This window comes from Phocoena sinus, chromosome 3, assembly GCF_008692025.1.
Source record: "Phocoena sinus isolate mPhoSin1 chromosome 3, mPhoSin1.pri, whole genome shotgun sequence".
NCBI lineage: Eukaryota > Metazoa > Chordata > Mammalia > Artiodactyla > Phocoenidae > Phocoena > Phocoena sinus.
Window position 1 is genome coordinate 5,993,047 of NC_045765.1, and position 27,507 is coordinate 6,020,553.

The 27,507-nt window shown below is 62.5% G+C and overlaps 3 protein-coding genes across 4 annotated transcripts in view; 2 read left to right on the forward strand and 1 right to left on the reverse strand.

The window, feature by feature from the left end:
• Positions 1–8,320, forward strand: part of EVI5L (ecotropic viral integration site 5 like) — a 30,418-nt gene extending 22,098 nt beyond the window's left edge. The window contains exons 12-19 of the mRNA XM_032625514.1: positions 1,184–1,324; positions 4,165–4,293; positions 5,709–5,849; positions 5,927–6,082; positions 6,169–6,315; positions 6,397–6,492; positions 6,573–6,668; positions 6,825–8,320. Coding sequence (XP_032481405.1) covers positions 1,184–1,324; positions 4,165–4,293; positions 5,709–5,849; positions 5,927–6,082; positions 6,169–6,315; positions 6,397–6,492; positions 6,573–6,668; positions 6,825–7,103 — 1,185 coding nt within the window. The 3' untranslated portion in view covers positions 7,104–8,320. The remainder of the gene's footprint in view (positions 1–1,183; positions 1,325–4,164; positions 4,294–5,708; positions 5,850–5,926; positions 6,083–6,168; positions 6,316–6,396; positions 6,493–6,572; positions 6,669–6,824) is intronic.
• Positions 8,321–11,328: 3,008 nt separating this feature from the next.
• Positions 11,329–22,819, reverse strand: PRR36 (proline rich 36). The gene is given in 18 exon segments (XM_032625499.1): positions 11,329–12,160; positions 12,338–12,508; positions 12,511–12,628; positions 12,630–13,043; positions 13,045–13,158; positions 13,390–14,111; positions 14,114–14,198; positions 14,200–14,261; positions 14,355–14,467; positions 14,696–14,794; positions 14,911–15,058; positions 15,461–15,595; positions 15,729–15,993; positions 19,327–19,404; positions 19,505–19,611; positions 20,161–20,304; positions 22,394–22,601; positions 22,754–22,819. Coding segments are annotated over 18 exon segments (3,564 nt in total). The 3' UTR covers positions 11,329–11,645.
• LRRC8E (leucine rich repeat containing 8 VRAC subunit E) lies at positions 19,036–26,575 on the forward strand. Of its 2 annotated transcripts, XM_032625512.1 has the most exons (3): positions 19,036–19,589; positions 22,993–23,135; positions 23,809–26,575. In XM_032625512.1, exons 2-3 carry the CDS (start codon positions 22,998–23,000, stop codon positions 26,056–26,058), a joined length of 2,388 nt encoding a protein of 795 aa, XP_032481403.1. In that variant the 5' UTR covers positions 19,036–19,589; positions 22,993–22,997; the 3' UTR covers positions 26,059–26,575. The 2 variants fall into 2 exon arrangements, with proteins under 2 accessions (XP_032481403.1, XP_032481404.1); XM_032625513.1 differs by lacking the exon at positions 19,036–19,589 and having other exon boundaries at positions 22,920–23,135.
• The last annotated feature ends 932 nt before the right edge of the window (positions 26,576–27,507 follow it).

Below are 27,507 nucleotides of genomic sequence, written 5' to 3' on the forward strand. Positions count from 1 at the left end.
TTCTCTGGTTCTCTGGTCTCACTCCTCTCTCCCTGCTTCTAGAGACAGTCCACTGCGTTAGTGACAAGTGGTTCTTGTCTGTCTCTCCCTCTCTCCTGTCCCCGCGCCTTCTGCTCTGCCTCTTCCCCCTGTCGCTCGGAACCCCTCCACCGGGTAGGAGAGCGCTGCTCTGGCTGATAGGCTAATCCAGGTACTGTAGCTTTTCGTCTCCCGCTCCCACTTCTTCCTGGTCCCCCGCACATGACCACCACACCACCTCTTCCCTGGCCGCTGCCATGCCCCGGGGGATGAGGGGGGCAGGCCTGGAGCTGCGCATGGGGGTGACTGGGGACCGCTTCTCCCGGGAGACAGAGGCTTCCCTCTGGGGGAGGGGGCGTGCGTGTGAACGCGTGGTGCGTGGGGGCGCATCTGTGAGTGTACCCACACGCACATGCACAGGTTTCCTCCCTCCAAGGGACACAGGTGGGGACCCAGGAGGGCTCGGGGACCCTGAGGTTGCATCAGCAACAGGCCCTGGTGTGTGCACGGCTGAGCCTCCCCAATACACACACACACACACACACACACACACACCTTCCGGCCCCTCACGCTCTTCTCTGCTCCCACCTGCAAGGCCTGCCATCTTCTTTCACTCACCTGCTGCTGCTGCTGCCTCATCTCGAATGGCTTTATCTGGAAGCTTCTGCCCACTACCTAGTGGCTCTGAGCCTGGAACGGGGGGCCTAAACTGGGCGGGCTGAAGGGATGAGGCTGGGGGGGTCTTGGGCAGGTGGAAGTCCCGGGCTCCAGGACTGGAGAAGGCCCCGCGAGAGCTGTATCCCACCCCCCGACCTGGCCTAAGGAGCCAGCCTCTGGGCCCTTGGCTACCCCCACATCCTCAACGTCACCAGCAGAGCCCAGCCTCTGCTGTGCCATGTGCCCTGGATAAGGACTTCTTTCTCCTCACCTGGGACAGAGGCTCAGAGCCAGAGCCTGGGCCCCGGGCGGCTGTGTTCCTCCAGGTTCCTCCCAGAGTGTCCTGTTCCTGCCGGTCCCCCCATCCCCAGGCCCCGTGGGGCACCCCATCCCAGGCTTTGAGTGTGGGAGGCCTCACCCCTCTTCCTTCCGCCCCACCTCCACCCTCTCTGGGCTTCGCCTGGGGTGTGAGCAGAGGGTCACGGCCCCCTGTCCTCGCTGTGCTCAGGGGCAGGTGACACGAGCGCAGGAGGCTGAGGAGAATTATGTCATCAAGCGGGAGCTGGCGGTGGTGCGGCAGCAGTGCAGCTCAGCGGCCCAGGACCTGCAGAAGGCGCAGAGCACCATCCGGCAATTGCAGGAGCAGCAGGTAGCAGGCTGGGTGGGCGGGGCCACCAGGGCCGGGCTGCGCCCCATGCCCAGCTGCCTGCAGGGCTCTTGAGCACGTGGCTCCAGATCAGCCCTGCCTCAGTCCCTGGCCCGCCTGTTCCTTGCTGGGGGGCAGGGGACCCACAGCAGAGTGCAGATCCTTCCCCATCCTCAGCAGCGAACAGCCCCACACCCAGGGGTATCCCGTGTTTTCCGTTTCCCACCCCCCAGTAGGGTGTCTGGCCTTCCACACTGGGAGCAAGGCAGTCACCCTCCCCGGGCCCCAGCCTCAGCACAAGAGCCCCTGGGAACCAGCTGTCCCTGCTGGGACCCCTCCTTCCACCGATGGGGCTGTGATTCCTTGGGGGAGCCCTGGTGTCTCCCCAGGGGTCTGAAGGGCTGTTGGGCTGTTATCGAACTAAACCCGGGTCCTCACCTGACATGTAGCAAAGCCAATCTACCGACACTGGGTTGTGGCGAAGGAAAGTAAAGCATCTATTGCAAACAAGGAGAACAGGCAGCTCATGCTCAAAAGAACCCATAAAGTCCCCAATGGCTTTTAGGCAGAGGTTTGTAAAGACGGTGTTAGGGGAGAGGGTCTTAGGATGCAGGACCAGCTCATGGACCTCCTTCTGGCTGGTTGGTGGGGAGGTAACCGGGTGACGTTTCAGGAATCTCCGTCATCAGCCTTCTGGTTCCAACCAGGCGGGGGTGTGCGTGCTTGTGTTCAGCATGTAGTCACCATCCTCCACCTGGCTGGGGGTCCCAGTTCCTGCAGAACAGCTCAGAGATCCGTGTCAGATGGTTATATCTGTGTCCCTTCAGGAGGACCTAGGCGTCCTGTGACCTGCTGTCCTCATTAACTGCTTGCTGCGTTCTGAAACTCAGGGAAGGCCTAGGAGACTAAAGCCTTTTTCTACAAACAAGCAATGGGGACACCAAAGGGTTTTTGTACCTGGGAAGGCCCCACAGGGTCCTGCTCGGTTTCAATCCCCCCTTTTCTTTGAAACTTGCCAATCCTGATGGGGGGAGGGGTGGCACAGAAAGGCAGTAAAGTTTTGGATGGAGAGGTTAATCCTAAGCTTGGCGGGGGAACTCAGCTTTAGGGGGACTCAGTTTCAGGGCTTCCCCGGCGGGGCCAGCCATGCAGGGCAGGAGCTGGGACAAGGGAGAAGGTAACTCCTTCCAGCGCCCAGCACTTTGCCCTCGGAAGAGGGTCTGGCCTGTGCCCACCAGTCTGAGCCGGTGAGATGGGGGTGATGGGGCAGCCCAAGTCTGTTGTGGGGTCATGAACTTCGGATGGGTAGTGGGAGGACCCATGGGCTGGAGCACTGCAGAGAGTCCGCTTCTCCCAGAGAGGGCTTTCAGAACTTTCCTCCAGCCGTACCCAGCAGGCTGCCTGCCTCATGTGGCAACCCACCAGCAGCTGCAGCCTGCAAACTCAGCATGCGTGCCCCAGCACAGGTCCCAGAGGGGCAGGGAAGGATGCTGTAGGCTCCCTGCGATCCAGGGCTGAACCCAGCAGGGCCTGGCAGTGAGCTGGGGGCAGGGGTGTTGGGGGGAGGGTCCCTGATTTGGAGAAACCACAGGGTGCTCAAGAAACAGTGGGTGGAGACGGAAGGGTCATTCGCTGAGGAGGGCCCCCTCACCCAGGCCTGGAGACCTGGCCTGAGGGGTGCAAGCTGATTCTTCGCTCCCGGGTACAGGGGGGTGGAACTTCACTGTTGTTGCTCACCTGCATCCACCTCCCGCCCCGCGACTTCGAGTGCTGTAGCCCCACCTGGCTCTGAAGCAGCCAGGCCAGTGGGGAAACTGAGGCTGGGCTAACCCCACCCATGGCATGATGCCCCCTCTCAGGCCAGTCAGAGAGGCATTCACCTGCCACCTCTGAGCTCTGGCCTTTAGGGCCTGATCAGAGCTGGGTGAGGCAGGGAGGCTGCTGCAGGCAGAGGGAGGGAGTGCGGGAGGTGCCAGTGCAGCCCCTGAGCACCGTCTCCAGAGGCTCCTGGAGGAGGTGCAGCCTGGCAAGAGGTTGGCATGGGGCCCGGAGCCCACCTGAGCCAAGGGAGAGCCACTGGTACCCATGGGCCTCAGAGACCCCCAGTGGTCAAGGGCAGCGAGCAGACCTGGGCAGCTAGACAGGTGGGGGAAGAGGGTGGCAGCTGCCCTGCCAGGCTCCCCGGGCAGCAAGATGCAGGCCCCGCTCTGACCCCAGGGGCTGCCCTCCCCCACTGGCCAGGTTTGTTTTGTTTTGGCCATGCCACGCGGTATGCGGGATCCTATTTCCCCGACCAGGGATCGAACCTGTGCCCCCTGCAGTGGAAGTACGGAGTCTTAACCACAGGACCGCCAGGGAAGTCCCACGGCCAGGTCTTCTTTATTGGGCCCACCCATCACCCCTGGGATTCCTAGGGTACCTTTGAGAAGCCCCTGGGCACTGACCAAGAAAGGAGTCTCAGCAAACTCTTTCCCCATCTGCCCCATGCCACCCTCACCCTGTGGTTAGGCCACGGGCCACACAGCAGGAAGGGGTCCCCGGAGAACTCACCCTCCGTCCTCATCCCAGTGATCCTGGGAACCAGTCACTGGTGTCCCTTTCCATGGCATCCTGAGGCCATGGAAAGTCCCCTCTGTTCCCAGGACCCCTAGACACAGAGCATCAGGGCCCCCATGGCATCCGGCCCCTCCGGCAGATCCGGAGTTTCTCCTCACCCACCTCTCTACCCACAGCCCGGCCCTGGAGGTGGACGGGGTGGGGTCGGGCCTGGGCCCACAGCCCAGGAAGGCTGGCCCCCTCTGGCCACAGCCTGGGGCCCAATGCAGCCCTCTGCCCGCCCCCAGGATAACCCGCGCCTCACCGAGGACTTTGTGGCCCACCTGGAGACGGAGCTGGAACAGTCACGGCTGCGGGAGACCGAGACCCTGGGGGCCCTGCGGGAGATGCAGGACAAGGTTCTAGACATGGAGAAGGTGCGACTGGGCAGGTGCTGGGGGAACCCTGGGGAAGGGGAGATGACAAGAGGCCCTAGCCAAGGAGAAGGGGCGGCCAGGGGGACCAGTGGGACAGGCCCTGGAGTCAGAGCCCCCTGCCCCAGCAGCCCCCAAGGAGCTCAGGGCACCTCCCTTGGCCCCTGCCTCCTTCTCCTTGGTCTCCACACCAGGGTCAGGGCAGATGGGAAGTTGGGCCCCTCACCCTCAGACCCTCTCAAGCCCTGGAGGTACATACGTGCGTGCACACACACAAACACACACACACACACACACACACACACACGAGCATACAAAAAGCAACACGACTCCACAAGGGGTGCGCCCGCCCTCATGTGCCAGGCACCAGGCCACCAGTGCGGTGGCCTTCATGGGCTCCCTGGGCTGTATGTGTCCCCCTCAGGCCCTGGGTTCCAGGATGGAGAGGGGAAAGGGAAGGCCAAGGCCCAGGCCCATCAGGGCTGCTCCCCTCCATGGAGACACCACCCAGGGGGCCATCCTTTCCCACCTGCAGCCCTGCAGGGGGCACCAGGCCTCTTGGTCCCTTCCCTGCTCCTTCCACACCGGTTGTCTCAATTCCCAAGGCGCTGCCAGAAGGGAGGCACCCCGGCCACCAGAGGGCAGCACTCACCCACCGGCAGGAGCCATGCCCCCCACCTCCAAGCTGCGCTATTTTGGGTGCCCTCCCAGGTGGGGTGTCTCTGCCACAGCCTTGCATGGGGCCATTGGCCTCTTGGTCTCCAACTGCCCGCCTGCCCAGAGCTGGGCTTTCCACCCCCTCCCTCCACATCAGAGGGAAATGTGGGCCCGGTAGGTCTGCCACCACCCCCCCGCCAATTCCCAGACTCAAACGAGGGTCAGGGAGAACATCATGCAGCGAGTTGGCTTTTGGTCCAAGAGCCTGGAGCACGGATCTCATCACTGAGCCCTTGGGAGGCCAGGATAGGGCCTACACCGGCCCTCAGTCCATCCGCAGGGAGACGGTGCTGAAATCCACGGTCTTCTCTGCTCCAGCTGGGCCCGGTCCCGGGTCTGGGCCCGGAGGGTGTGGATCTCAGATTCCCAGGCGGGTAGCACCCGTCCTGTCCCAGCTAGTGTTACTAGCAGTCACATGTTGTAAGCGGGTTGCCCTAGGCCAGTTGTGCCAGAGAGCAGATGCTGTTATTACACCGATTTTACAGACCACGATGTCCAGCTGGGGCGGCAAGGGCGGGGTCTCCCCGCCTCGGGCCTGGTCCTTGTTCCCCCGGCGCATCCTGGGGTCCAGGGTGCACCCTCTCCCAGCCGGGCCGCCCAAGGCGGAGCGCAGAGGAGAGGAGAGCCGGGGCACGGGGCCTGCGGGAAGGGCCGCGTGGCCGCGCAGCTCCCCTGGGCCGTGACCGCTCCTCTCCCCGCAGAGAAACAGCTCGCTGCCCGACGAGAACAACGTGGCGCGGCTGCAGGAGGAGCTGAAGGCGCTCAAGGTGCGGGAGGGTGAGGCCGTGGCCTCGGCGCGGGAACTGAAACTGCAGCTGCAGGAGCTCTCGGACACCTGGCAGGTGAGGGAGGGCCTCGACGCGCACGAAGCGGCCTCGGGGCTCCCAGGCGGAGGACGACCGCCGAACTCTCCCCGCAGGCCCATCTGTCCCGCGGCGGCCGCTGGAAGGAGTCCCCGCGGAAGCTGGTCCTGGGCGAGCTGCAGGACGAGCTGATGAGCGTGCGGCTGCGCGAGGCCCAGGCTCTGGCCGAGGGCCGCGAGCTGCGGCAGCGCGTGGTGGAGCTCGAGACGCAGGTGGGCCGCTGCCCGCCTGGGGAGGGGACCCGGAGCCCGGGGTCGGCCCCGCGGCGAGGCCGTGACCCCCGCCTGTCCGCCCCCAGGACCACATCCACCGCAACCTGCTGAACCGCGTGGAGGCGGAGCGAGCGGCGCTGCAGGAGAAGCTGCAGTACCTGGCGGCGCAGAACAAGGGGCTGCAGACGCAGCTCAGCGAGAGCCGCCGCAAGCAAGCGGAGGCCGAGTGCAAGGTGCTGCACCCCGACACACACCGCGCCCGCGCCCCCGTCCGTCCCGCAGCGCCCCTTGACCGCTTGTTCCCCCGCCCCCAGAGCAAGGAGGAGGTGATGGCCGTGCGCCTGAGGGAGGCGGACAGCATGGCGGCGGTGGCCGAGATGCGGCAGCGCATCGCCGAGCTGGAAATCCAGGTAAGCGGCGGGGCCGGGGCTGGGGCCGGGCTGCGGGGAGGGACCCCGCGCTGAAGTCCGGCGACCTGGCCCGCCCGCAGAGGGAGGAGGGCCGCATCCAGGGCCAGCTGAACCACTCGGACTCGTCGCAGTACATCCGCGAGCTCAAGGACCAGATCGAGGAGCTGAAAGCCGAGGTGAGCGCGGGAGGGGCGTAAGAGCCCCGGTGTCCTCGGCCGGTGACGGGCCGGGAGTCGGCGCCTCGGGGAGCGGGAGAGGAGGGGGCCAGGCGGCCGGACTCCGTCCGTGGGTACGTCGGTCCACGCCTCCAGCGCGCGGGTCCCCCGCCCCAGGTGCGGCTTCTGAAGGGCCCGCCGCCCTTCGAGGACCCACTGGCCTTCGACGGGCTCGGCCTGGCACGGCACCTGGATGAGGACTCGCTGCCGTCGTCGGACGAGGAGCTGCTCAGCGTGGGCGTGGGCGCGGCGCTGCAGGACGCGCTCTACCCGCTGTCCCCGCGCGACGCGCGCTTCTTCCGCCGTCTGGAGCGGCCGGCCAAGGACAGTGAGGGCAGCTCAGACAGCGATGCCGACGAGCTGGCCGCACCCTACAGCCAGGGCCTGGACAACTAAGGCAGTGCCCCGCGTGCTCGGAGCCCGGGGCCGCCGCCTGCCCGCTCCTTGGCCGCCGCCCGCACTTAAACTCCAGGCCCTCGGTGGTCCCGCCCACCCCGAGGGCCAGGACCAGCGCGGCAGGACGCGGAGGGTAGGACCGAAGTCTGGGGATCCTGAGTCCCCTGGCAGGCCCACTCTCCCCAGCAGTGTTTACCCATCTTGGTCCGTAGCCCTCTGGGCCCAGTTACCTGGAGAGTCTGCCCCTCTTAACAGCCAGGGCAGGGGCGGACCCAGGGGTCCCAGGACTGGAGGAGCAGGAACCTCCCCCCTCCTGGCTGGCCTCCTTCTGTGACAAGGGTGGCCCGGCTGGGAAGGACCCAGGAGCTAGAGGAGGCCTGAGGAAGAAGAGGCCGCTCTAGGCCTGTCGTTACAACCCTGTGCCACCCTCGGGACCCTTGGCCTCTGGGGACAGATGGCCAGGCTGGGTTTTCCTGCCTGGGGCAGGCACTGTGGCCCCTGCGACAGAAACCAAAGCCCCCCCTACTGTGTGCAGGGCCGCGCAGGGTGTGGTGGCCAGCCGGAACCAGCCAGGGCCTGGGTAGTGTCTGTCCCTGCTTCTTGGGGGCCAAAGCAGCTGTAAGGAAGTGAAGAGGCCCCCCTCTCCCCAGCACACCACATCTCCCTCTGTGACAGTCCCATCACCCCAGCCTGGCCAGTGATGAAGGGGCTCCCCGACCCAGGCTAGCCTCCTCTCCAGGGGGTCCCCAGCCTCCACTTCTGTTCCTTCTCAGTATCCCCGGCCCCACTCTCTGGCCAGAGCCAGGCCCCAGGGGAGGAGGCCTCCCAGTTGAGTTGCCTCCCCGCGCCTGCTCATGGTGGTCCCGTGGTCTCTGCTGAGTCAGAACCAAGAACGGTGCCAAAATCCAACGATGCCCCCAGACCCCTGCCCCCTGGGGCCTCACGACCCTCAGGCTGACCCTCTCGGTGCTCCTGGAGCCTAAAGCAGCATCACAAGCAGTCTCCCTGGCACTTCCTGGGGTGGGGATCCATGCTCAGTACCCCCTTCCCGGTCGCCCACTCCTCAGTGTTACAAAGCCTGGCGACCAGGGTGGGCATCTGAGGGGCTCTCCCACGTGCCCCCCACACTGCCCACCACCATTTTGCACACTGCCTGTTCACACTCCACATGTCGCCCAGGCGGGAAAGATGGAAAATAAAGTGTATTTACACAGTCACGGACAAGGGATGCTGAGTGGGACAGGCCTTGGGGTAGGGGTCCCCGGCCCCCTGTCCAGTGAAGCAGCGGGGAAGGGAGCAGGCTGTCCTTGCCCTTGGGAGCCTCCCACCATCTAAGAGAACCAGAGGTGGAGGTCATAGCACGCCAGTGCGGGGGGGGGGGGGGGGGGCAAAGAGGCTGTCCAGGTCGGGTGCAGCATGGAAGAGGAAAGGACATTCACACGTACAGTGTGAGCATAAGTGTGGGCGTCGGAAGAGACAGTATTGTAGGAACGAGTCACCAAGGACCTGGGACGTCAGGCGTAGGGACAGATCCTTAGAGCAGGGCATTTTCAGGAGGGTGTCTCTGGAGATGGGGAGGGAGGATGGGCCATGATTTCCCATCATGGGTGACTGGGTGACTCAGCTGGGGCCTCCCCGAGAGACACGGAGGAATGAAGGGTCTTAGGGCCTCAGGAAGATTCAGTATCTGGTTTATTCAGCACCCACTTCCCAAGGCCTTCCGGGTGCTCCACTGTGCCTGGTTCTGAGGGGTCCCAAGTGTAGTGGAGCAGACAGACATTGGGGTGGGGGCGGGGACTTAGCCTGCACAGTAGTGGGGCAAGTGCCTAGACGAATGTGTAAGGAGATCAGGGAAGGCTTCCTGGAGGGAGGGGGGGGGGATCTGCAAGGGCATAAGCATAACGGTGAGACGTGGCAGGGACCAGCAGGAGGCACATGAGGTCTGTGAAGAAGGAACAGGAGAGAGTGGGCATGGCCAGACCGGGAAGGGGTTTTTCTAGTCAGGAGAAAGAGTTTGCACTATGAACTAAGGGCGCTGGGGAGCCCTGGAGGGCTTAGGTGAGAGGGGCACCATCAGGTAGACTACAGTGTTGGGGGGCCGTGCAGAGGCAAAACAGCCAGGCAGTGGGGGTTCCCCTGGGGGAAGAAGGCCCGGAGAGGCAGCATCCTTTGTGGGGTTGCCATGGAGCTGAGACGGAGTCCCAGTTAGCGGGTGAACCACAGCCAGAGCAAAGGGAAGGCTTCCTAGGAGGAGACATTTAATTGGGTCCAGCCAGGGTGCCAGCCAGAGCCCTACCCTCTACACCCAGTGTGGACCCACCAAGTGTCCCCCACTCTGCTGCCTGATACCTGCCAAGCGGCAGGGCAGGACACTGGTTATGCACCAGGACAGCCGAACCCCAGCTCTATTCCCTCCCATGACAGCTCCTGTGGGCCCCATGCATCATTCCCATCACACAGGATTCAACACTGAGACCCTGACAGTTGCTGTCTTGCCGCTCCTGTTGCCACCGGGTTAGCTGGTGGCTCCAGCTGGCTGGTCTCCCAGGAGGGGGCATCGGCCATTGGGGGGAAAGGTGTCTGAGGTTTCTGCCCTGCTCCCTCACAGGGGCTGGCCTTGGAGCCCTGGCCTGGCCCAGCATGTCAAGAGTCAGCCCCTACCCTTGGGCTTGTCTCAGCATCTGAAACAAGGACACCTGGGTTCTCACCAGGGCCCAACTTAAAAAAAGAGACCTCTGTGGACTTCCCTGGCAGTCCAGTGGTTAAGACTCCTGCACTTCCAATGCAGGGTGCATGGGTTCAATCCCTGGTCAGGAGAACTAAGAATCCCACATGCCACTAGGTGTGGCCAAAAAAAAAAAAAAAAAGGAACTTCTGTAGTTTGCCACCAACTGATTGGCTCCCAGGGGTGGAGGTGGCAGTGTCCCACTGCGACAGCGCCAATGTCTCTTCAGACCCCAGGTTGGGGAGGCAGCCGCTTTTGGGGTGGGGGACAGGCAGGACTTGGTGATTCCTGTCTGCAGGAACCTGGCTTCAGGGACTGGGTCAAGGAGACAGAGATAGGGGCTGAGGGCCCAACACAGGGTCCCACTCTGTCCTTCTACCTGCCCCGGGGATTGTGATTCCCCTCGGGCCTCCATCATTCTTGGTATGAAGCAGGCACCCTCAGGGAGGGAAGGCTTAAGGGGTGCACTTCTGGCAGGGGCAACTTGGAAAGGAGAGCCTGGGCTGGGGCTTAAAGGGTCCAGGGTCAGGGTGACTGGACTGTGGGAGAGCAAGGAATTCTGACTGGGGGAGACAGGTGAAGACATTGGTTGGCTCTGATGAGGACCCTTGACTCTGGAACACAGGCAAAGAATGCCTGGCTGGAGGGGTTGGGGAGGGACGCCGGAAGTTGGCATGAAAGGCGAGGCCCATGGTTGGGAGGCACAGAGGGGCACGATGAGGGCACCTGGAGAGGAGTGGGCATTGTGAGGACTCCCTGATCTCCCACCCAGCCTTGGGAGAGGCTGCTCCTTCCCTGCAGGCCCTCCTAGTGCGGTCCTCCCAGGAGGCAGGGAATGCCCTTCATGAGCCCTGGACCCAGCTGCAGGCCCACCTTTTGCACTGCAGCCTCCTCGGTGAGCAGAGGGCAGTGTGCGCGCTTGAGAGGCCCTGGAGGGACCCAAGATGGCCATGGGTCTCAGGCCACCCGTCTCCCTCCTACACCCCAGGGTGTGCAAAGTAGGGCGGTGCACACTGTGAGGAGGGACCTCAGGAAGGGCCCCGCCCCCTCGGATCCAAGCAAGTCTTTCCCACGTCTTTCCCTTCCCCCCAGGAGTGCGCGCTCCCCTGGCCGAGCGTGGGAAGAGCTTGGTCAACTGGCCACACGACCCACGCCTTGCTCACTCGGTCGCGCGGCCCCACCTGGGCCCCTCCTGCACTTAATTTTTCCATGAGAAATTGGGCATGAGAAAACCTACGTTCACAAACGTGGGTGGGTGCGCGGCGCTGGACCACGGGGACTCGGCATCGCCTGGTCCCACCCCAGCCCCTCCTCGCGTGACCCTATCCTCAGCGGAGAAGACGCAAGGCCGGGGAGTGTTCAGGAAGGCCTTCAACCAGAGCTACAACCTGCTGTGCACAGCTGCCAGCACAGCCCGGCCCGGACCCTCTCGCCGCCCTGCGGTCAGCTGCGCCGCTGAAGGGCCCCAGCCCGCGACCGCGAAGGCGAAAGTGAACAGGCTTCAGTGTCCCGGCTTTATTGCAAACTCGGGCTGCGCGCGGTAGACGATACACTGGACTCCAGGCAGGGCCTAGGCCGAGGGAGGGACGAGGCTCGAGGGGAGCGGGAGCTTGTCCTAAGCCAAAGGGGCGGGGCTCAAGGGTGAGCCTTGGCCAAAGGTGTGGGTGGGTCGCAAGTCTGGGCCAAAATTCTAGGGCTCTAAGGGGTCTGAGACCAGTCCAGGAGGAGGGGAGGGGGAGATCTAAGACAAAGATGTACAACCTGAGGCACGGATCCTAAGGCAGGGGTGGGGCGGGTGGGCAGGGCTAGGGTCTGGCTCAGTGGAAGGTCTCCACCTCTACCACGGTCCAGTCACCCTGCGGGGAAGTCACGTCATCCGGGGAGAAGCTAGTGACTGAGGTGATGCTGGCGCGGGACTCGTCCAGGGGAGATAATAGTTCGGCCCAGCGGCCCAGTTCGGCGTCGCTGAGCGCAGTGCGGGCTCCCCCCGCGCTGCCGGCACCCCCCGCGTCCCCTGAGCCACCGGTGCCGCCCGCGGCACCCTCGGCCGCAGCTAGCAGCAGCGTCCGGCTCAGCAGGTGCTGCACGACGCTCGCCTGCAGCGCCCCCAGCGGCAGCTCGCCCAGACGCGCCGGCTTCGCTCCCCGCGAAAGCCGCTCCAGCCCCGCCCCAGCCCCAGCCGCCGCCTTCCCACCGCCCGCGCCAGACCCGGGCCCCGGATCCAGCGCGCCTGCGGCAGGAGTCGCCGACTCGGGCCCTTCAGCCTCGTAGATGGTGCACAAGCCGTCAGCAGAGCCCGACCCGGCAGCAGGAGACCAAGGCAGGGGCGCTCCTGCGGGGAGAGGAGCCACGCTGGGCAAAGGGAGAGGGGAAGCCCCGCCCCTGACACAAGACCCCGCCCCTTCCGTCAACTCCGCCCTCAGACCCAACTGTCCTGCCCCCGAGTTGCAAAGCCTCGCCTCCGACCTCGCCCTCCTACTGGTCCGCAGTGTCCGGAGGGCCTGCTTACCTGAGGTGCCGCGGATGGCCAGCGGCGAGCAGAACCCTCGGCTCCAGGCGGCCGGGTGGCAGGCGGCGAGCTCCGCATCGGCGGGCGGGGAGGTTGCGGCGCCGCTCTCGGGCCCACTGTCGTAGCCGCGCAGCTCTTCGGGCGTGCTCGTGGCGCTGCTGCTGTGGCCGCCAGGTCCGGGCCGCTCAGCGTACTGGACGGGCTGCGCGAGGGTGGCGGCGGTGGGCCCGGGGCCAGCGCCAGGGTCAGCCGTGGGCCCGAGATTGGGGCATCGGGACCCGGGGTTGGGGGGGCGGCGTGGAGCTTGCAGAGGGGGTGAGGCAGGGGGAGAGGGAGGGGTCTGCAAAGCGGGCAAGGCCATGGAAGGTGGAGCCCGCGGAGGGGGCGAGGCCAGGGGAAGGGGAGGATCTTGCAGAGGGGGTGAAGCAGGGGGAGAGGGAGGAACTTGCAGAGGGGGTGAAGAGGGGGGAGAGGGAGGGGCCTGCGGAGGAGGTGAGGCCAGAGAAGGTGGAGCCCGATGAGGGGGCGTGGCCAGGGGAAGAGGGAGGGTCCTTGCAGAGGGGGTGAAGCAGGGGGAGAAGAGAGGGGCCTGCAGAGGGAGCGAGGCCAGAGGAGGTGGAGCCTGCAGAGGAGGCAAGTTCTGAGGAGAGGGAGCGGCCTGAAAGGGAGGCGTGGCCAGAGAAGGTGGAGTGTGTGTGGGGGGGCACGGCCAGTGGAGGAGAGGCCTGCAGAGGCTGTGAGGCCAGAGATGGTGTCTGTATAGGAGGAGTGGCCTGTAGAGGGGGAGTGGCCAGAGGCGCGGCCAGGGGGAGAGGGTGAGCCTACAGGAGGAGCACCTGGCCGAGAGAGTGTGGTCAGACGAGAGGAAGGGGGAGAGGTCTGTGGAGGGGATATGGCCAGAGAAGGGTCCTGTGTGGGAGGCGTGGCCAGTGTATAAGGCGTGGCCTGAGGAGGTGGAGACAGAGAAGGACCGGCCTCCCGGAGGGGCGTGGGCAGAGCAGAAGGAGCCTGAAGAGGGGGTGTGGTTAGGGAAGAAGACGGGCTCCTCAGAGATGTTGCTTGAGATAGAGAGGCTTGTAGAGGGGCAGTGGCTGGTGGCAGAGGACCCGACAAAGGAGTGTGGCCAAGGGAGAGGGGAGAGCTGGAAAAGGGGGTAAAGCCAAAGACGCCTCGGTGGGGGGCATACTCTGCAGAGCGGGTGAAACTGATGGAGGGACTGAAGTCAGAAAAGTGGCCGTGGCAAGGAAGAGGCGGATACCTCCGGAAAAGATGTACCCAGATGTGCGGGGGGAGCTTGCAAAGGAGGTGTGGCCGGTGGAGAGGGGAGGGTCGGCAGAGAGGGTGGAGCAGAGGGAGGAGGGGCTAGTGGAGGGGGCGTGGCCAATGGGTGGATATGGGCCTGGGGAGGGGGCGTGGTCGGTGGGAGATGGTGGGAGCGAGCCCCTCAAGGGAGTGTCTGTGATATGGGAAAGGCGGTGCAATAGGACAGGGTAGGGAGGAGGTGGCCAAAGGAGGAGAAAAGCCCTGTGCGGGGACTGCGCCCTCCTTGGGGGTGTGGCCTGCGGGGGGCGTAGAGCCTGCAGTCCCTCTGGACTTGGGCTGCGAGGATGCCCCAGAGCCCGGGGTGTTCCAGCCGGGGAAGCCCCGGAGCGGGCTGGGGAGGACAGAGGAGTGGCGCTGGAGCCCAGGGGGCGCAAGGTTGGCCTCTGGAGGCCCCCGCCGGCGCTGGGTCGCCTCCTGGTGGCAGGGCTCGGCTCCGCGGCGCTGCGCTCTGGGCGCTGCTCACTGATTTTCTGGAAGCCTCGGTCGGGGGCCGGGGCCGGGCACTCGGAGCTGCCCGGGGGACACCCACCTCAGCGCCCCGCAGCCCGGGATCGACGGGAGATGGCCGAGGAGGAGACGGCTGGAGTGGACCCAGAAGAGTCTGGGGACAAAGCAGAAAAACGAAGGGTCGCCGATCCTTCTAGGCTGGTCCCCCTCACATCCGAGGAACCCCCTTCCTCCCCAGATCACATACCTCTCCGTGCCCCAGCGCTCAGGGCGCTCCTTCTGGGCCCTTCAGGGGCTTTTCCTCTGGCCACAGGTTCCTCAGCTGGGGGCCGGAGCCCCTTCTGCCCAAGAGGGCCTGGCCTGGGGACAAAAGGGTCTGCGCTCAGGACAGCGCTCCAGCTCCTTGTTTCGTCTCCCAAGTCTACATTTCCCCGTGGGTGAGGACATATGCCCTCTCTGCCAACCAATAATAGCTTTCACCAATTTGCGCCCAGTGATGAGCAAGTACTCCCACACACTTTAATTAAAAGCTTCCAGATGGAGACACTAACCCTTGCCCAAGGCAACAGGGGAGAGGGGGCTTGTTACCTGGTGGGCGCGCTGGCATGCCCCGGAGCTAGAGATACAGCCTGGGCCTGGGTCTTCGCAGGGGCCCGCTCCCCTCTCCAGCTGCTGGGGGCCTGGAGGCTGTGGGGGGAAGGCTGAGTCAACGCAGGTGCCCCGGAAAGGAAGGGGAGGCTGGTGCCTCAGAGGAGAGGGGGGCAAGAAGATGGGGTCCGAATCAGGGAAAGAGGCTGGAGTACCTGGGCTCCGGGGGCCTGTCCCAGCACTCCGCGGTGGTCCCCCCCGGGGAGTAGCCTCCGGGAGAGCGGCTCCCCGGCTGCCCCCCGCTCGCTCTGCCAGAGGCCCTCGCCCTGAAGCTCCCGCTGCTCCAGAACTCGAAGAGCCGCGCTGGTTACGGGGGGAAGGGGTCGTGGAGACCCTGGGGGCTTGGGGGTCGGAAGGTTGGGAGGGCGAGAAGAGGGCGTCCGACCGGCGGCCCCTGTCCTGGACTTGTCCCTCTTGTCCATCTCGCACCTGATGAGGAGACAGACCGATCAGCATCCCAGGTCCTGGACAGCTACGCTGCCTGCAGGGATCTGGGTCCCTGGCACCTCTCGGCTCTTTCCCCAGCGTCGCCACCCATGCGCGCCCAAACCCTCTGCCTGGATCCACTTCCTTCCCACCCACCCACCACTCACCAGCGCAGCTGCTCATGGTTGTCCCCAAGTCCCACCCTCACCGCCTTCCTCCAGCCATGCCAGCCTCAGCCAACCCCCTGCTCCCTCTCAGGACCGGAGATCCACCCCCTACCCCTTGGCCCCTCAGGGACCCTGACCACCAGCGTCGGGACAGGGGGCTGCCACAGGTTCCAGATGAAGGGGACGGGAGCACACGCCCAGGTCCCCCTCGCCAGCCACCAGCGCCGTCCCGGAGGGATGTCGGCACCTGCCGGAGGAGGAGCGGCCCTGGCTGCCCGCGCACGGGCTCGGGGAGACAAAGAGCCGCGTCCCGAGCCCTTCCCCTCCCCCAGCTGGGCCCTGGTCCGCGCCACCCTTCCACCTGCTCGAGCCGAGCTCACCTTGGGCTCCGGCCTCCCGCCGCTCCACGCTGGGTCGCCTGGGGTGGGGCAGGGTGGGAGCGCCGCGGCGGCCGCGAGCGGAGGGCAGGCGAGGGGAGGGGGCGGCGGGCGGCGGCGCGGGGAGGCCGGCCGGCCCCTCGGCGGCGGGCGGGGGAGCAGGGGCCGCGCGCGCTGGATGCAGACCCGGCAGGCAGAGGCGGGAGCGCGCCGAGTAGGGCGGCCGGGAGCGCGTAGGAGGGAGGGGCTGCTTCTCCCGCGGCTGCGCCTGAGGACCCCAGACACCCAACCGGTCGGGCTTCGGGGGGAATCCCTTGGGGTCCCGAACTCAGCCTAACCTCCTCTCCCCAACCCCTGCCATACACACCTGCCCCGGCCCCCACCCCAACTACTTGGTGACCAAGGCCCGCCTGGACGCGGATAGGTTGGGCCCTGGCAACCAGGGGGCGGGACCATCGCGCCTCGTGCCCAATTGACCAATCCGGCCGCTCGGTGTCCCAGGCCCTGTCCTCGCTTTTGCGACCGCAGAGGCAGGCCCCCCAGGATTCTTGGGGCTTCCGCCCCTCTCATACCCAAAGGGTTTTCACAGACCCCAGGAAACCCCGTACCTGGTTGGGCTAGGGGGACTGGTGGGAGAATGCAGCCCTGGGAATGTAGGGGTAGACCCCAGATTTGGGGGAAGAGAGGAAGAAAGGACAAGAGCGAGAGACGGAGGATGGTGAGAGATGACCCAGCCTTCTGCAGGGCAGAGCACCCCCCCCCACTCGCCACACCCTCCCAGGTCACACGAAGTCAAGTCAGCAAAGGTTTCCTGGCAGAGCCGGGATTTGTGGGGATGAGATTATGGGGGACCTGGAGGTGTAAAAACGGGTGCAAGAGGAGCCGAGAAGATCCCGTCTGAGGTTTCCCAGCCCAACCTGAGGGAGTAAGAGGTGTCATTTTGGTGACCCGCCAAACTGGTGCAGAGGCCTCATGGAGGACCTTGGTAGGGGACTGTGGCATTGAGGGGGTTGAAGCAAGAAGAGGAAGATGGCCATCCTCAGCTGCCCAGAGCTGGCCAACAGTGCCAGGTGCCCTCTTGCACCTCTGCTTATACTCAAGGCCACAAGGCTCCCCACACACACACTCACACACACTGTGCTCTCTGCCCCCAAGCCCCATCTCTTCAGACTCTTAGCCACTCACTACCCCATCCCAAAGAACCAGCTCCTTCTGCCTCACCCTTTCCCCCATCACATTTGTACATACATACACAAACACAGCGTATCCACCGTATGATTCCATTTATATAATGTTCTGGAAAACACAAGCTAATCTATAGTGACAGAAAGCGAATCAGTAGTTGTTGGGGACCACCAGGGGAGGGAAACTTTTGAACCACCAATTGAAGCCACTCTGATTGATTCCTCACCCTCAGAAACTATGTGAGACAATAAATTCTTGTTGTCTTAAGGTGCTAGGTTTGGGGGCAATTTGTTACACAGCACAGTAATATGTAACTACCTCAGGCTCAGAAAACCTTAAAAGCTGGGTATAACATATCAAGTGTTGGTGAGAATGTGGAGAAATTGGAACAGTTGTACTGTTGATGGGAATGTAAAATGGTGCAACCACTGTGATTCCACTTATATGGGGTCTCCAGAGGATTCAAATTCATAGAGATGGATGGTAGAATGGTGGGTGCCAGGAGCTAGGGAGAGGAATGAGAAATACGAGTTCAATGGGGACAGAGTTTCAGTTCTGCAAAACAAAAAACGTTCTGAAGATGGATAGTGGCGATGGTTGCCCAACACTGAATGTACTTAATGGCACTGAGCTGTAAACTTAAAAATGGTTAGGATGACAAATTCTATGTTATGTGTGTGCTCTACCACAATTGTTTAAAACCTGGACAGTGTTCACAAACTACCTGCAGGAATGTAAAGGGGGCAGGCTTTCTGGAGGACAACTGGAAAGCATTGTATGCGTGTCATATGACTGAGACATTCCACTCAAGCATCTGTACCTGTGGCAGTGCCATACAGCTCCTTCCATATCTCCTGAGCACCCACAGTCCCCACCTGCAGGAAAGTCAGAAGTGTCAGGGCCTCAACACTCCCTCCATCCCCCTCTCCAGAGCAGCCCTCAGCCACGACAGGCAGGAGCTGGTACATCAATGCTTCAACTCCCTCACCTCTTGGGTGGGAAAACTTGGAGGTGTGTCCTCCACCATCTCCCAGAGCTCCCCAGCACAATGGAACCACAGTTGCCCATACTGGCAGCCTGCTCCTTCACCCTCATTAACACTACTGGCTTCCTTCCCTTCCCCACTGGCTTCCTTCCCTTCCCCACTGCCTCACCTTCCAGAGAAACTATTTGCATCTAATTCCTTGCCTCAGGATCTGCCTCTAGAAGGGCCCGAACTAAGCATCCATCCGTCCATCATTTACTGAATGCCCACTGTGCGCCAGGCACCATCCCAAGTGCTGGGGACACAGTAGGGAACAGAAGAGACACGTGTCTGGGGATCATGGGGCTTCGATTCCAGTCACCACAGAGACTCTTGCACAAGTGTGCAAAGCGTCGTTTATGAAAACACTTATCCCAACATAAAGCTGGAAACAAACCGCCAGGGTATGGATCTCAAGGAGCTTCTCCCGAGGCTAGAGGAAAGGGAGAAACTATTCACCTCAAAAGGCCCCTGCCCCCTTGCTACCACCTCACCTCACCCTACTTTGTTATATACACAGCGTTTGTCACAAACTGACATTACCTTGTTCCTTACTTATTTGCTTCCTTATCTCTGTCTCAGCCAACCGCACTCCACCCCCAATCCACACACACACCAAATAGAGCAGAAGCTCTGAGAGAGAAGGTTTGCCTTTGGGTAGCCTGTGGTCGAGCCCACAGGGACTTCTTCAAGGGTCGCGCCCATTGCAGGGTTTCACGGGGGAACTGAAGCTTAGGGGATCCCAACCCTCAAGGTTTCGGAGTGTCTCTACCCTGGTGAACTTGTTTTCTTTTTCCCCATGGGAGATGGGGTCTCACTCTGCCACCTGGTCCAGGTCCCCTCTCCCTTGAGTTTTGCAGACAGGGCAGATCAAGGTCAACTGTCGCCTAAGACGCAGCTCAGGCCTCCCAAAGTGGGGAGGAAATCGTGGGGTCGGGGGGGAGGCAGAGTCTCCCTTTGAGAAGCCGGCCTTCCAGACTGGACTCCAACCCCGGCTCCCAGAGCCCTCTGACCCCCGTGCCCAACCCCACCAGGACCCGAGAGAGGCTCACTCCCTCTCCTCCCCCAGTGGAGAGCTTCCCCTGGCTGGGTGGTCAGAGCAGGAAGGGGGAAGCGCCGTGCCCTCTCTTGGGCCCTGGTCACTGATTCCTTGGTTGAGCCTCCAGGCCAGGTAGCTGCACCTGGGAGTGAAGGGAGGAGGAGGGGAAGGAGGACTTCCACGCGTTCCTGACAGGGTCTATGCAGCTGGGCTCCCGGAAGCGTGCCTTCAGGTCGGCTTTGGGAGCCCAGCGCCTCCAGCCCTCCTCAGTTTCCCCCCGTGCCAGGTTTGCCTCACTGAAGCGGAGCCCAGAATTCTACGGTCCCCGCTCCTCCGACCAGCCCCTCGCCCACCTCGGAGACATCAGGATTAGGATCGCCCTCCTCCTGCGATCCCGCGGTACCAGGAGTCGGGGGCGACCTGTGAGCGCCCTAAGGGAGGCGGGGCCGAGACGGCTGGTGGGCGGGGCCTGGAGAGGCGGAGCTGCTCCCGGCTCTTGTCCAGCTCGCCCGTCCGCCCGCCCTGACTCACCCAGCCCGTCCCGCGAACTCTGCGGGAGTCCCGGCCGCTCCGCTCCCAGAGACACAGGAGTTGGAACAAGCGTCCGGCCCGTGAGGTGAGTAGGTGGCTCTCCGCCCCTGGGGACCAGGTGGCGGGGTGAGGATCTGGCCCACGGGAGGACCGCCCCAGGTGCGGCTGGCCCTGTGACCTGAGCCCAACGCTGTCCGGGGCACAGAAGGAGCTGGGGGGGTGGGCTGGGGGGGTGCAGAGAGAGGCCCCGCCCTGGCCAACCCAAGGGCGCCTGTCAGGGAGCCCGGCAGGCCTGGCCAAGGACGGAGTGAAGATAAACAGGCTGGGGTCCACCCGAGGGTCTTGACCGTGCTCCCCTCTCCTCCGCTGCTGACGACTCAACCCTGTGAGCCCCTCAATTCCCAGAACCCTACCACTTGGGAGCCTCACCAGGCTGTCCCTTCTGGGACTCTTGAACCTCAAGACTCCCCAGACCCCCCCTAGTCCTGGCAGGACAGCTTGGAAAAGTACTGGGTTGGGAGTCCCCAGGCCTGGGGCCCAGAGCAGGATCTGCTACTACGGGGCCACCCTCCCCCACCGGGGCCACCCTCCCCCACCCAGGCCACAGTTTCTCACTTGTGTAAAAGTCCAAAGTTGGACCCTGTGTCCTCCCAGACCCATTTCAGGGCTGACAACAGTCACTGTTTCTTCTTTGCCCCTCAGCATGGACTGTGGGTGGGGACGGTGTGGGATGGCGCGCTGGTCCAGGAGCACCCGCCACCGCCACGTGGTCAGAGGCAAGCGGGGGGCTTGGGGAAGGCCTGAGAGGGAAGCAGAAGCAGGGTGAGGCATGGGTGAGCGGAGCTAAGGCTGGGTAGGGGGCATGTTCCTGGCCCTAGGCTGAGGAGGACAACTCAGCCTGCTGGGCAGAGCAGCCGTCCTCCCTCCATTTCTTCTCTGCCTGAAGGAACCCCTTCTGAGGTTCTTTTGGCAAAGATGCTTTAACTCAGCGAGACGTTCTCGCTCAACAACGTGATCAGACAGACGGGACTTGGGGGAGTCTCGCCTCGAATGCCACTTGTCACAAGCTGTGACACGTTGAGCAAGTTATTTCACTCTCCTGAGTCTGGAAAAGGAGGGTCCCAACATCCACACTCCCAGAGCTGGGAAAAAACGAAACACTGAAGGCATCTGGTGGTCATAAGTTCTCTGCTCCCACACCCCCATGAAGCCTTCTCCCCAGGCCCTCCCACCAGCCCTGTTCAGACACAGGGGGACCAGCCTTGTGTCTGGGGAAACTTAATGGCAGGTTCGGGACGATCAAGATTGAGTCATGGAGACAGATAATGATAACCCCATGTCTGCTTCTGAGGCTGTTGCGTATACACTTTGCTCTGTGGGTGCATCCCCTGGGCCATCTGCTGGGGACCCTGGGTGTGTCTCTGCCTTCTTGCCTTTGATTGTGGACCTGGGATGGCCAGTGGGGAGCTTCCACCATTGTGAGATGGGTCCTGAAGGGTGGCAAGGACTCGGGGGCAGGCAGTTGGTCCCTGCCCGTCTGTGTGGCATTTTTGCTAACAGTTACCATTCTCAGGTGAAGCAGCTAAGCAGTGTCCCTCGCAGGGGTAGGTGGTCAGGGCAGGGAGAACAGTGGGTGGCCAGAACTGGAGGAGGGCATATGGCCGGCTCCCTGGTCCTGGGTCTCTCCTCAACTTAGTGTGTACTTGCCCTTTGTACACACATGCCCTGAGGTGCACGCTCCAGAATGCCCCCAGGGTGTCCCTTTCGGGTGGCTGCAATTTGGCTCCTGGGGGCTGTTGAGCTGCCCTGAGTGTGTTTCTAGCAGATTCCCTGGTGTTTGAGCCTAAGGCACTGGAGGCATCTTTACTCAGCTTATCGTTTAGGACAGGGTGTGAAACTGAGCACGAGGGATGAGCCATTGGGTGAGGGATCCTGTGCTCTGTCTGCACACCCCCTCGCATGTGCCGGCTGCTGGGTGAGTCAGGGCCTGAGTCAGGAGGCCCCGGAGACTGGGTGTGGGCAGGCGTGTCCCTGTCCCTTACATATTATCCCTGGTACTGAGGTTGGAACCTCTGATGGGATTAAGGGGATTACGGACTGCCCCGACTTCAGCCTGGCGGGTGGGGCCTGCATCCCATATCCCTGCCCACTTCCACCTTGTCCTCACTCAGGAGTAACCCTAAGGCCTTCAAGGGTTGTGGAGACCAAAAAGGGAGGCAAGGAGGTGTCAGAGCGATTGACTGAGGTGTGGGACAGAGGCCAGTTTCCCTCCCACCCAGGAGATGGGTGGGAGGCTGGAGGACCAGCTGGTGGCCCAGATGCCTCCCTTCTTTGCCCAGCCTGTGCCCAGTGACAGGCTATCAGGATGAGGACCGCAGGCCGCAGGAAACCTGCCTGATATAAAACAGGATCTTTATATTTGGGAGCATGGATGCTGGGGAGGGGGGCAGAGTGCCTAGGAGCCCCCTCAGAGGCGGTGAGGGGCTTGCTGCCTCCCTTTCCTTCGCCCCTCCAGCCTCGGAGGTGGGGGAAAAGGCTCCCGACTGCCTGTCGGGGAGGGTGATGTCCCAGCCCGTGGCCCACGCCCCCGTGTGACTTGCGCCTAGTTGTCTGTATCTGGAATAATGATACCTTGGTCTAAAATGAAAGCCTGGGACAGACAGAGTGGGCTGGCCGCCCAGGAGCCTGGCAGCCCAGCCCTGTCCCAGTCGTAGGTGTCACCCTGGCTCTCTCCCTGTGAGTTTTCCATTTCCTGATCCTCTGCCCTGTCCTCACGCCCCCCTGCCCCTGACTCTCAGAGGCCAGGTCTCTGTTTTCTGCCTTAGATCCTAGGCACTTGCCCCACTAGAAACCCAGGTGTCCTAGTCACTCCCACCCCCCAGGGCTGACCAGCCTTCAGCTTTGCCACTCCCTGCCCCTGGGGCCCGAAACCAGAGCCAGGCTCCAGCCGGCTTTTCCGGTTGGAGGTTGGAGGTGGTGCCCGGAGCGCCCCTGAAGGGGGTGCGGGGCCCATGCCCCGGAAGTCTCCGAGTCTCTGGGACTCTCTCTGGTCCAGTGGTGGAGGGAGCCGGGGGCTGGCCGCCTGGATACCGGGTGCCTGGGGTCAGAGAAGCAGAGCGAAGTGTTTGCAATTGGCGTCAAGGGTGGGAGGAGATGCCTGGGCTCCGGGAGAAGGCCACACGGGCAAGCTGTGGGGCAGCGGCCCCGTGGACTGCCCCTCCTGAGCTCTGAGGGCAAGCAGAGTCCGACCGAGGCAGGGGTCCCTGGGAGCAGAGGTGGTGAGGACAGTATTGCCCGGCTCCAGGAAGGAGGCATGGTCTGTGGGGGGAGGGGAAGGAAGCGCACAGCTTGTGGGTTCTGCCAGAGTTTGGCAGGGCCGAGCGCGGATTGGGAGCAGATGCGTGTGTCTGGCTCTTCTGGGGACCCGGCGCCGGGAGCCCTTTCCTGAGGGTCTCTCTCTGCACCCTCCACTTCCTGCTCTCCCACAGGCGGGATGATTCCGGTGGCGGAGTTCAAGCAGTTCGCGGAGCACCAGCCCGCCTTCAAGGTGCTCAAACCTTGGTGGGACGTGCTGGCCGAGTACCTCACCGTGGCTATGCTCATGATCGGGGTCTTCGGCTGCACCCTCCAGGTAAGGGGCGGGGCAGGGGCGGGGTCTCTAGGGGCGGGGTCTGGGAGGTTCCGGAAGTCTTCCGTTACCGTCTCTTAGTTCTGGAGACTGGAAGTCTGAAATCAAAGTGTTGACAGGGTTGGTTCCTTACGAAAGCTGTGAGGGAGAATGTGTTCCACGGCTCCCTTCTAGCCTCTGGTGGCCTCAGGCATTCCTTGGTTTACAGATAACGTTCTCCCTGTATCTTCAAAGCATCTTCCGTGTGTGTGTGTGTGTGTGTGTGTGTATGTGTGTGTGTGTATGTCTGTGTGTCTGTGTGTGTCTGTGTCCAGATTTCTCCCTTTTATAAGGCCAGAGTCCTATTGGGTTAGGGCTCACCCCCAATGAGCCCATCTTAACTTGATTACATCTGCTCTGCAAAGACTATTATTTCCAAACAAGGCAACATTCACAGGTATTTGGGGGTTAGGACTTCAACATCTTTTCGAAGGACACAAATCAACCCAGCCCTTTTTTTCAGACAAAGTCCGATGCTCAGAGGTTTATTGACTCTTCCAAAGCTGGGGAACAAACTGGGGACAGTTGGGGGTTGATGGAAACCCCTCTTGCCTTCAGCCTGCTTCCTCCTCCACCCCACAACTTCCCAGGCCGCCCCAGATCCTTCACCATCTTTCACCCTCTCTCCCATCCCCAGGTGACACAGGACAAGATCATCTGTCTGCCCAGTCATGGACCCCGGGAGAACTTATCAGAGGCCCCGTGCCAGCAACTGCTACCGCGGGGGGTCTCCGAGCACGTGGGGGACCTCCAGGAGTTGAGCGGCCTCAGGAACAACCTGGACCTGCAGCAATACAGCTTCATTAACCAGCTCTGCTACGAGACGGCCCTCCACTGGTACGCCAAGTACTTCCCCTACCTGGTCGTCATCCACACGCTCAACTTCATGGTCTGCACCAGCTTCTGGTTCAAGTTCCCCGGCACCAGCTCCAAGATCGAGCACTTCATCTCTATCCTGGGCAAGTGTTTCGACTCTCCGTGGACCACGCGGGCCCTATCCGAGGTCTCCAGGGAGAACCACAAGGGACCTGCCGCCACCGGGCGGGCAACGGTGACCACGGCAGCGGCGGCGGCAGGACCGGGGAAGGCAGGTGAGGGTGAGAAGGAGAAGATGCTGGCGGAGCCCGAGAAGGTGGTGACGGAGCCACCGGCTGTCACCCTGCTGGACAAAAAGGAGGGTGAGCAGGCCAAAGCCCTGTTTGAGAAGGTCAAGAAATTCCGCGTGCACGTGGAAGAGGGGGACATCCTGTACACCATGTACATCCGGCAGACGGTGCTCAAGGTCTGCAAGTTCTTGGCCATCCTGGTCTACAACCTCGTCTACGTGGGGAAGATCAGCTTCCTGGTGGCCTGTAGGGTGGACACCTCAGAGGTCACGGGCTATGCCAGCTTCTGCTGCAGCCACACCAAGGCCCACCTCTTCTCCAAGCTGGCTTTCTGCTACATCTGCTTCGTGTGCGTCTACGGGATCATCTGCTTTTACACACTCTGCTGGCTCTTCCACCGGCCCCTCAAGGAGTACTCCTTCCGGTCCGTGCGGGAGGAGACGGGCATGGGCGACATCCCCGACGTCAAGAACGACTTCGCCTTCATGCTGCACCTCATCGACCAGTACGACTCGCTCTACTCCAAGCGCTTCGCTGTCTTCCTCTCCGAGGTCAGCGAGAGCCGCCTGAAGCAGCTCAACCTCAACCACGAGTGGACGACCGAGAAGCTGCGGCAGAAGCTGCAGCGCAACGCCTGCGGCCGGCTCGAGCTGGCCCTCTGCATGCTCCCGGGGCTGCCCGACACGGTCTTCGAGCTCAGCGAGGTGGAGGCCCTGCGGCTGGAGGCCATCTGTGACGTCACCTTCCCCCCAGGCCTCTCGCAGCTGGTGCACCTGCAGGAGATCAGCCTGCTCCACTCTCCGGCCAGGCTGCCCTTCTCCTCGCAGATCTTCCTGCGGGACCACCTGAAGGTCATCCGGGTCAAGCTCAAGGAGCTCCGAGAGGTGCCCCTCTGGGTGTTCGGGCTGCGCAGCCTGGAGGAGCTGCACCTGGAGGGGCTCTTCCCCCCGGAGCTGGCCCGGGCAGCGACCCTCGAGAGCCTCCGGGAGCTGAAGCAGCTGAAGGTGCTGTCTCTGCGGAGCAACGCCGGCAAAGTGCCCGCCAGCGTGACCGACGTGGCCGGTCACCTGCAGCGGCTCAGCCTGCACAACGACGGGGCCCGCCTGCTGGCACTGAACAGCCTCAAGAAGCTGGCGGTGCTTCGGGAGCTGGAGCTGGTGGCCTGCGGGCTGGAGCGCATCCCCCATGCCGTCTTCAGCCTGAGCGCACTACAGGAACTGGACCTCAAGGACAACCACCTGCGGTCCATCGAGGAGATCCCCAGCTTCCAGCACTGCCGCAAGCTGGTCACACTCCGGCTGTGGCACAACCAGATCGCCTATGTCCCTGAGCACGTACGGAAGCTCCGGGGCCTTGAGCAGCTCTATCTCAGCCACAACAAGCTGGAGACACTGCCCACCCAGCTCGGCATGTGCTCTGGCCTCCGCCTGCTGGACGTCTCCCATAACGGGCTGCACTCCCTGCCGGCCGAGCTGGGCCTCCTCCAGAACCTGCAGCACCTGGCTGTCTCCTACAACGCCCTGGAGCTTCTGCCCGAGGAGCTCTTCTGCTGCTGCAAGCTGCGGACGCTGCTCCTCGGCTACAACAACCTGAGCCAGCTCTCGCCTCAGGTGGGGGCCCTCGGGGCCCTCAGCCGCCTGGAGCTCAAGGGCAACCGGCTGGAGGCGCTGCCGGAAGAACTCGGCAACTGTGGGGGACTGAAGAAGTCGGGGCTCCTGGTGGAGGACACCCTTTACGAAGGGCTGCCGGCAGAGGTGCGGGACAGGATGGAGGTGGAGTGAAGCCAGGGAGGGGCAGGTTGCTGTAGAGGCCTTCCGGATGCTACCACCCTGGAATCTCTACTGTTATCTTCAAGGGAGGGGGCCAAGTGAGCCCAGGCCGGGACAGGAGGAGCAGACGTGCCAGGCTGGTGGAGCCCAAGGCAAGATCCTAGGATTGGTTTGCCTGGGAGGCTGTGGATCTAGGGTGGAACATCCTGGAGGGATTAACTCAGTCATAAGACTCTCAGAGCAAAACCACACCTGTGTCTTTGGCTAGCTTGCCTGCCCCCAGCCCTGGGCCAGAGCTGCGGCTCCCCCAACCCACTCCGAACATTCTGGCTCAATCAATGCCACATATGGGGGTGGGGCTCATCCCAATGGGACTTCAACCCTCTCTTCCTGACCAAAACAGCTTACATCTGGGGTTCTCTCCCAAGGAGGGGACACAGACACAACGGACAAGCTCCCCCCTCCTCCACCCCCAACTTGGATGTTAATCCCCTATTTTTTTTTTCATTTATTTATTTATTTTTTTGCGGCACGCGGGCCTCTCACTGTTGTGGCCTCTCCCGTTGCGGAGCACAGGCTCCCGACACGCAGGCTCAGCGGCCATGGCTCACAGGCCCAGCCGTTCCGCAGCATGTGGGATCTTCCCGGGCCGGGGCACGAACCCGTGTCCCCTGCATCGGCAGGCGGACTCCCAACCACTGCGCCACCAGGGAAGCCCAATCCCCTATTTATAAGTTGTTTGCTATGGACACCTGAACTCAGAAAAAATGGTTTTCATATTTGGCTAGGCATCAAAATCAACATCACCAAAACAAAACATCCCAGGCCCCACCCCTGAAAGACTGACTCAGGAGCTTTGCCTGGAGGCCAGGAACTTGCCGGTAAATATAAGCATCCCAGGTAATTCTGACAAAGACAGTCCCAGGCCTGTGTGTTGGAAAATGCTGACCTACAGAGTCAGGTATCTGGGTATCTAGAGCAGGGATTCTGAACTTTTGTTTAGATCCCTAGATGCTTTGAGAAACCTGATGAGAGCTGGGCACCTCCTTCCTCAGGAAAATGCTCACGTATGTGAAAAGTTCTGCAAACAACTTGAGGCAATCAGCAGATTCCCCCAGATCCCCTAGAGGGCTGTTTATGGACAGCCTAAGGATCGGAGACCCCAGGTTAAGAACACCTGCTGTGGAGGGTACATTTTTCTGAAGACAGGCTGGGACTTTGTCTTTCACATGTTCCCTATGTGAGGGAATGTATATCAGTGGGTGCTTAATAAATGATACTAACTATGAGAACTAGAATCTTGATCCTTGTGTCCACTCCTGTCAGTCTAAGCCTTCGATTCCACCAGACCAAGTACAGGGAAGTGGCGACAGTCACATTCCAGAATCAAGGGTATCAGTGCATCCCGGAAGCAGAGGCAGAGAGAGACCTCAGCTAACCAGGAGAAATCAGGTGGCATCG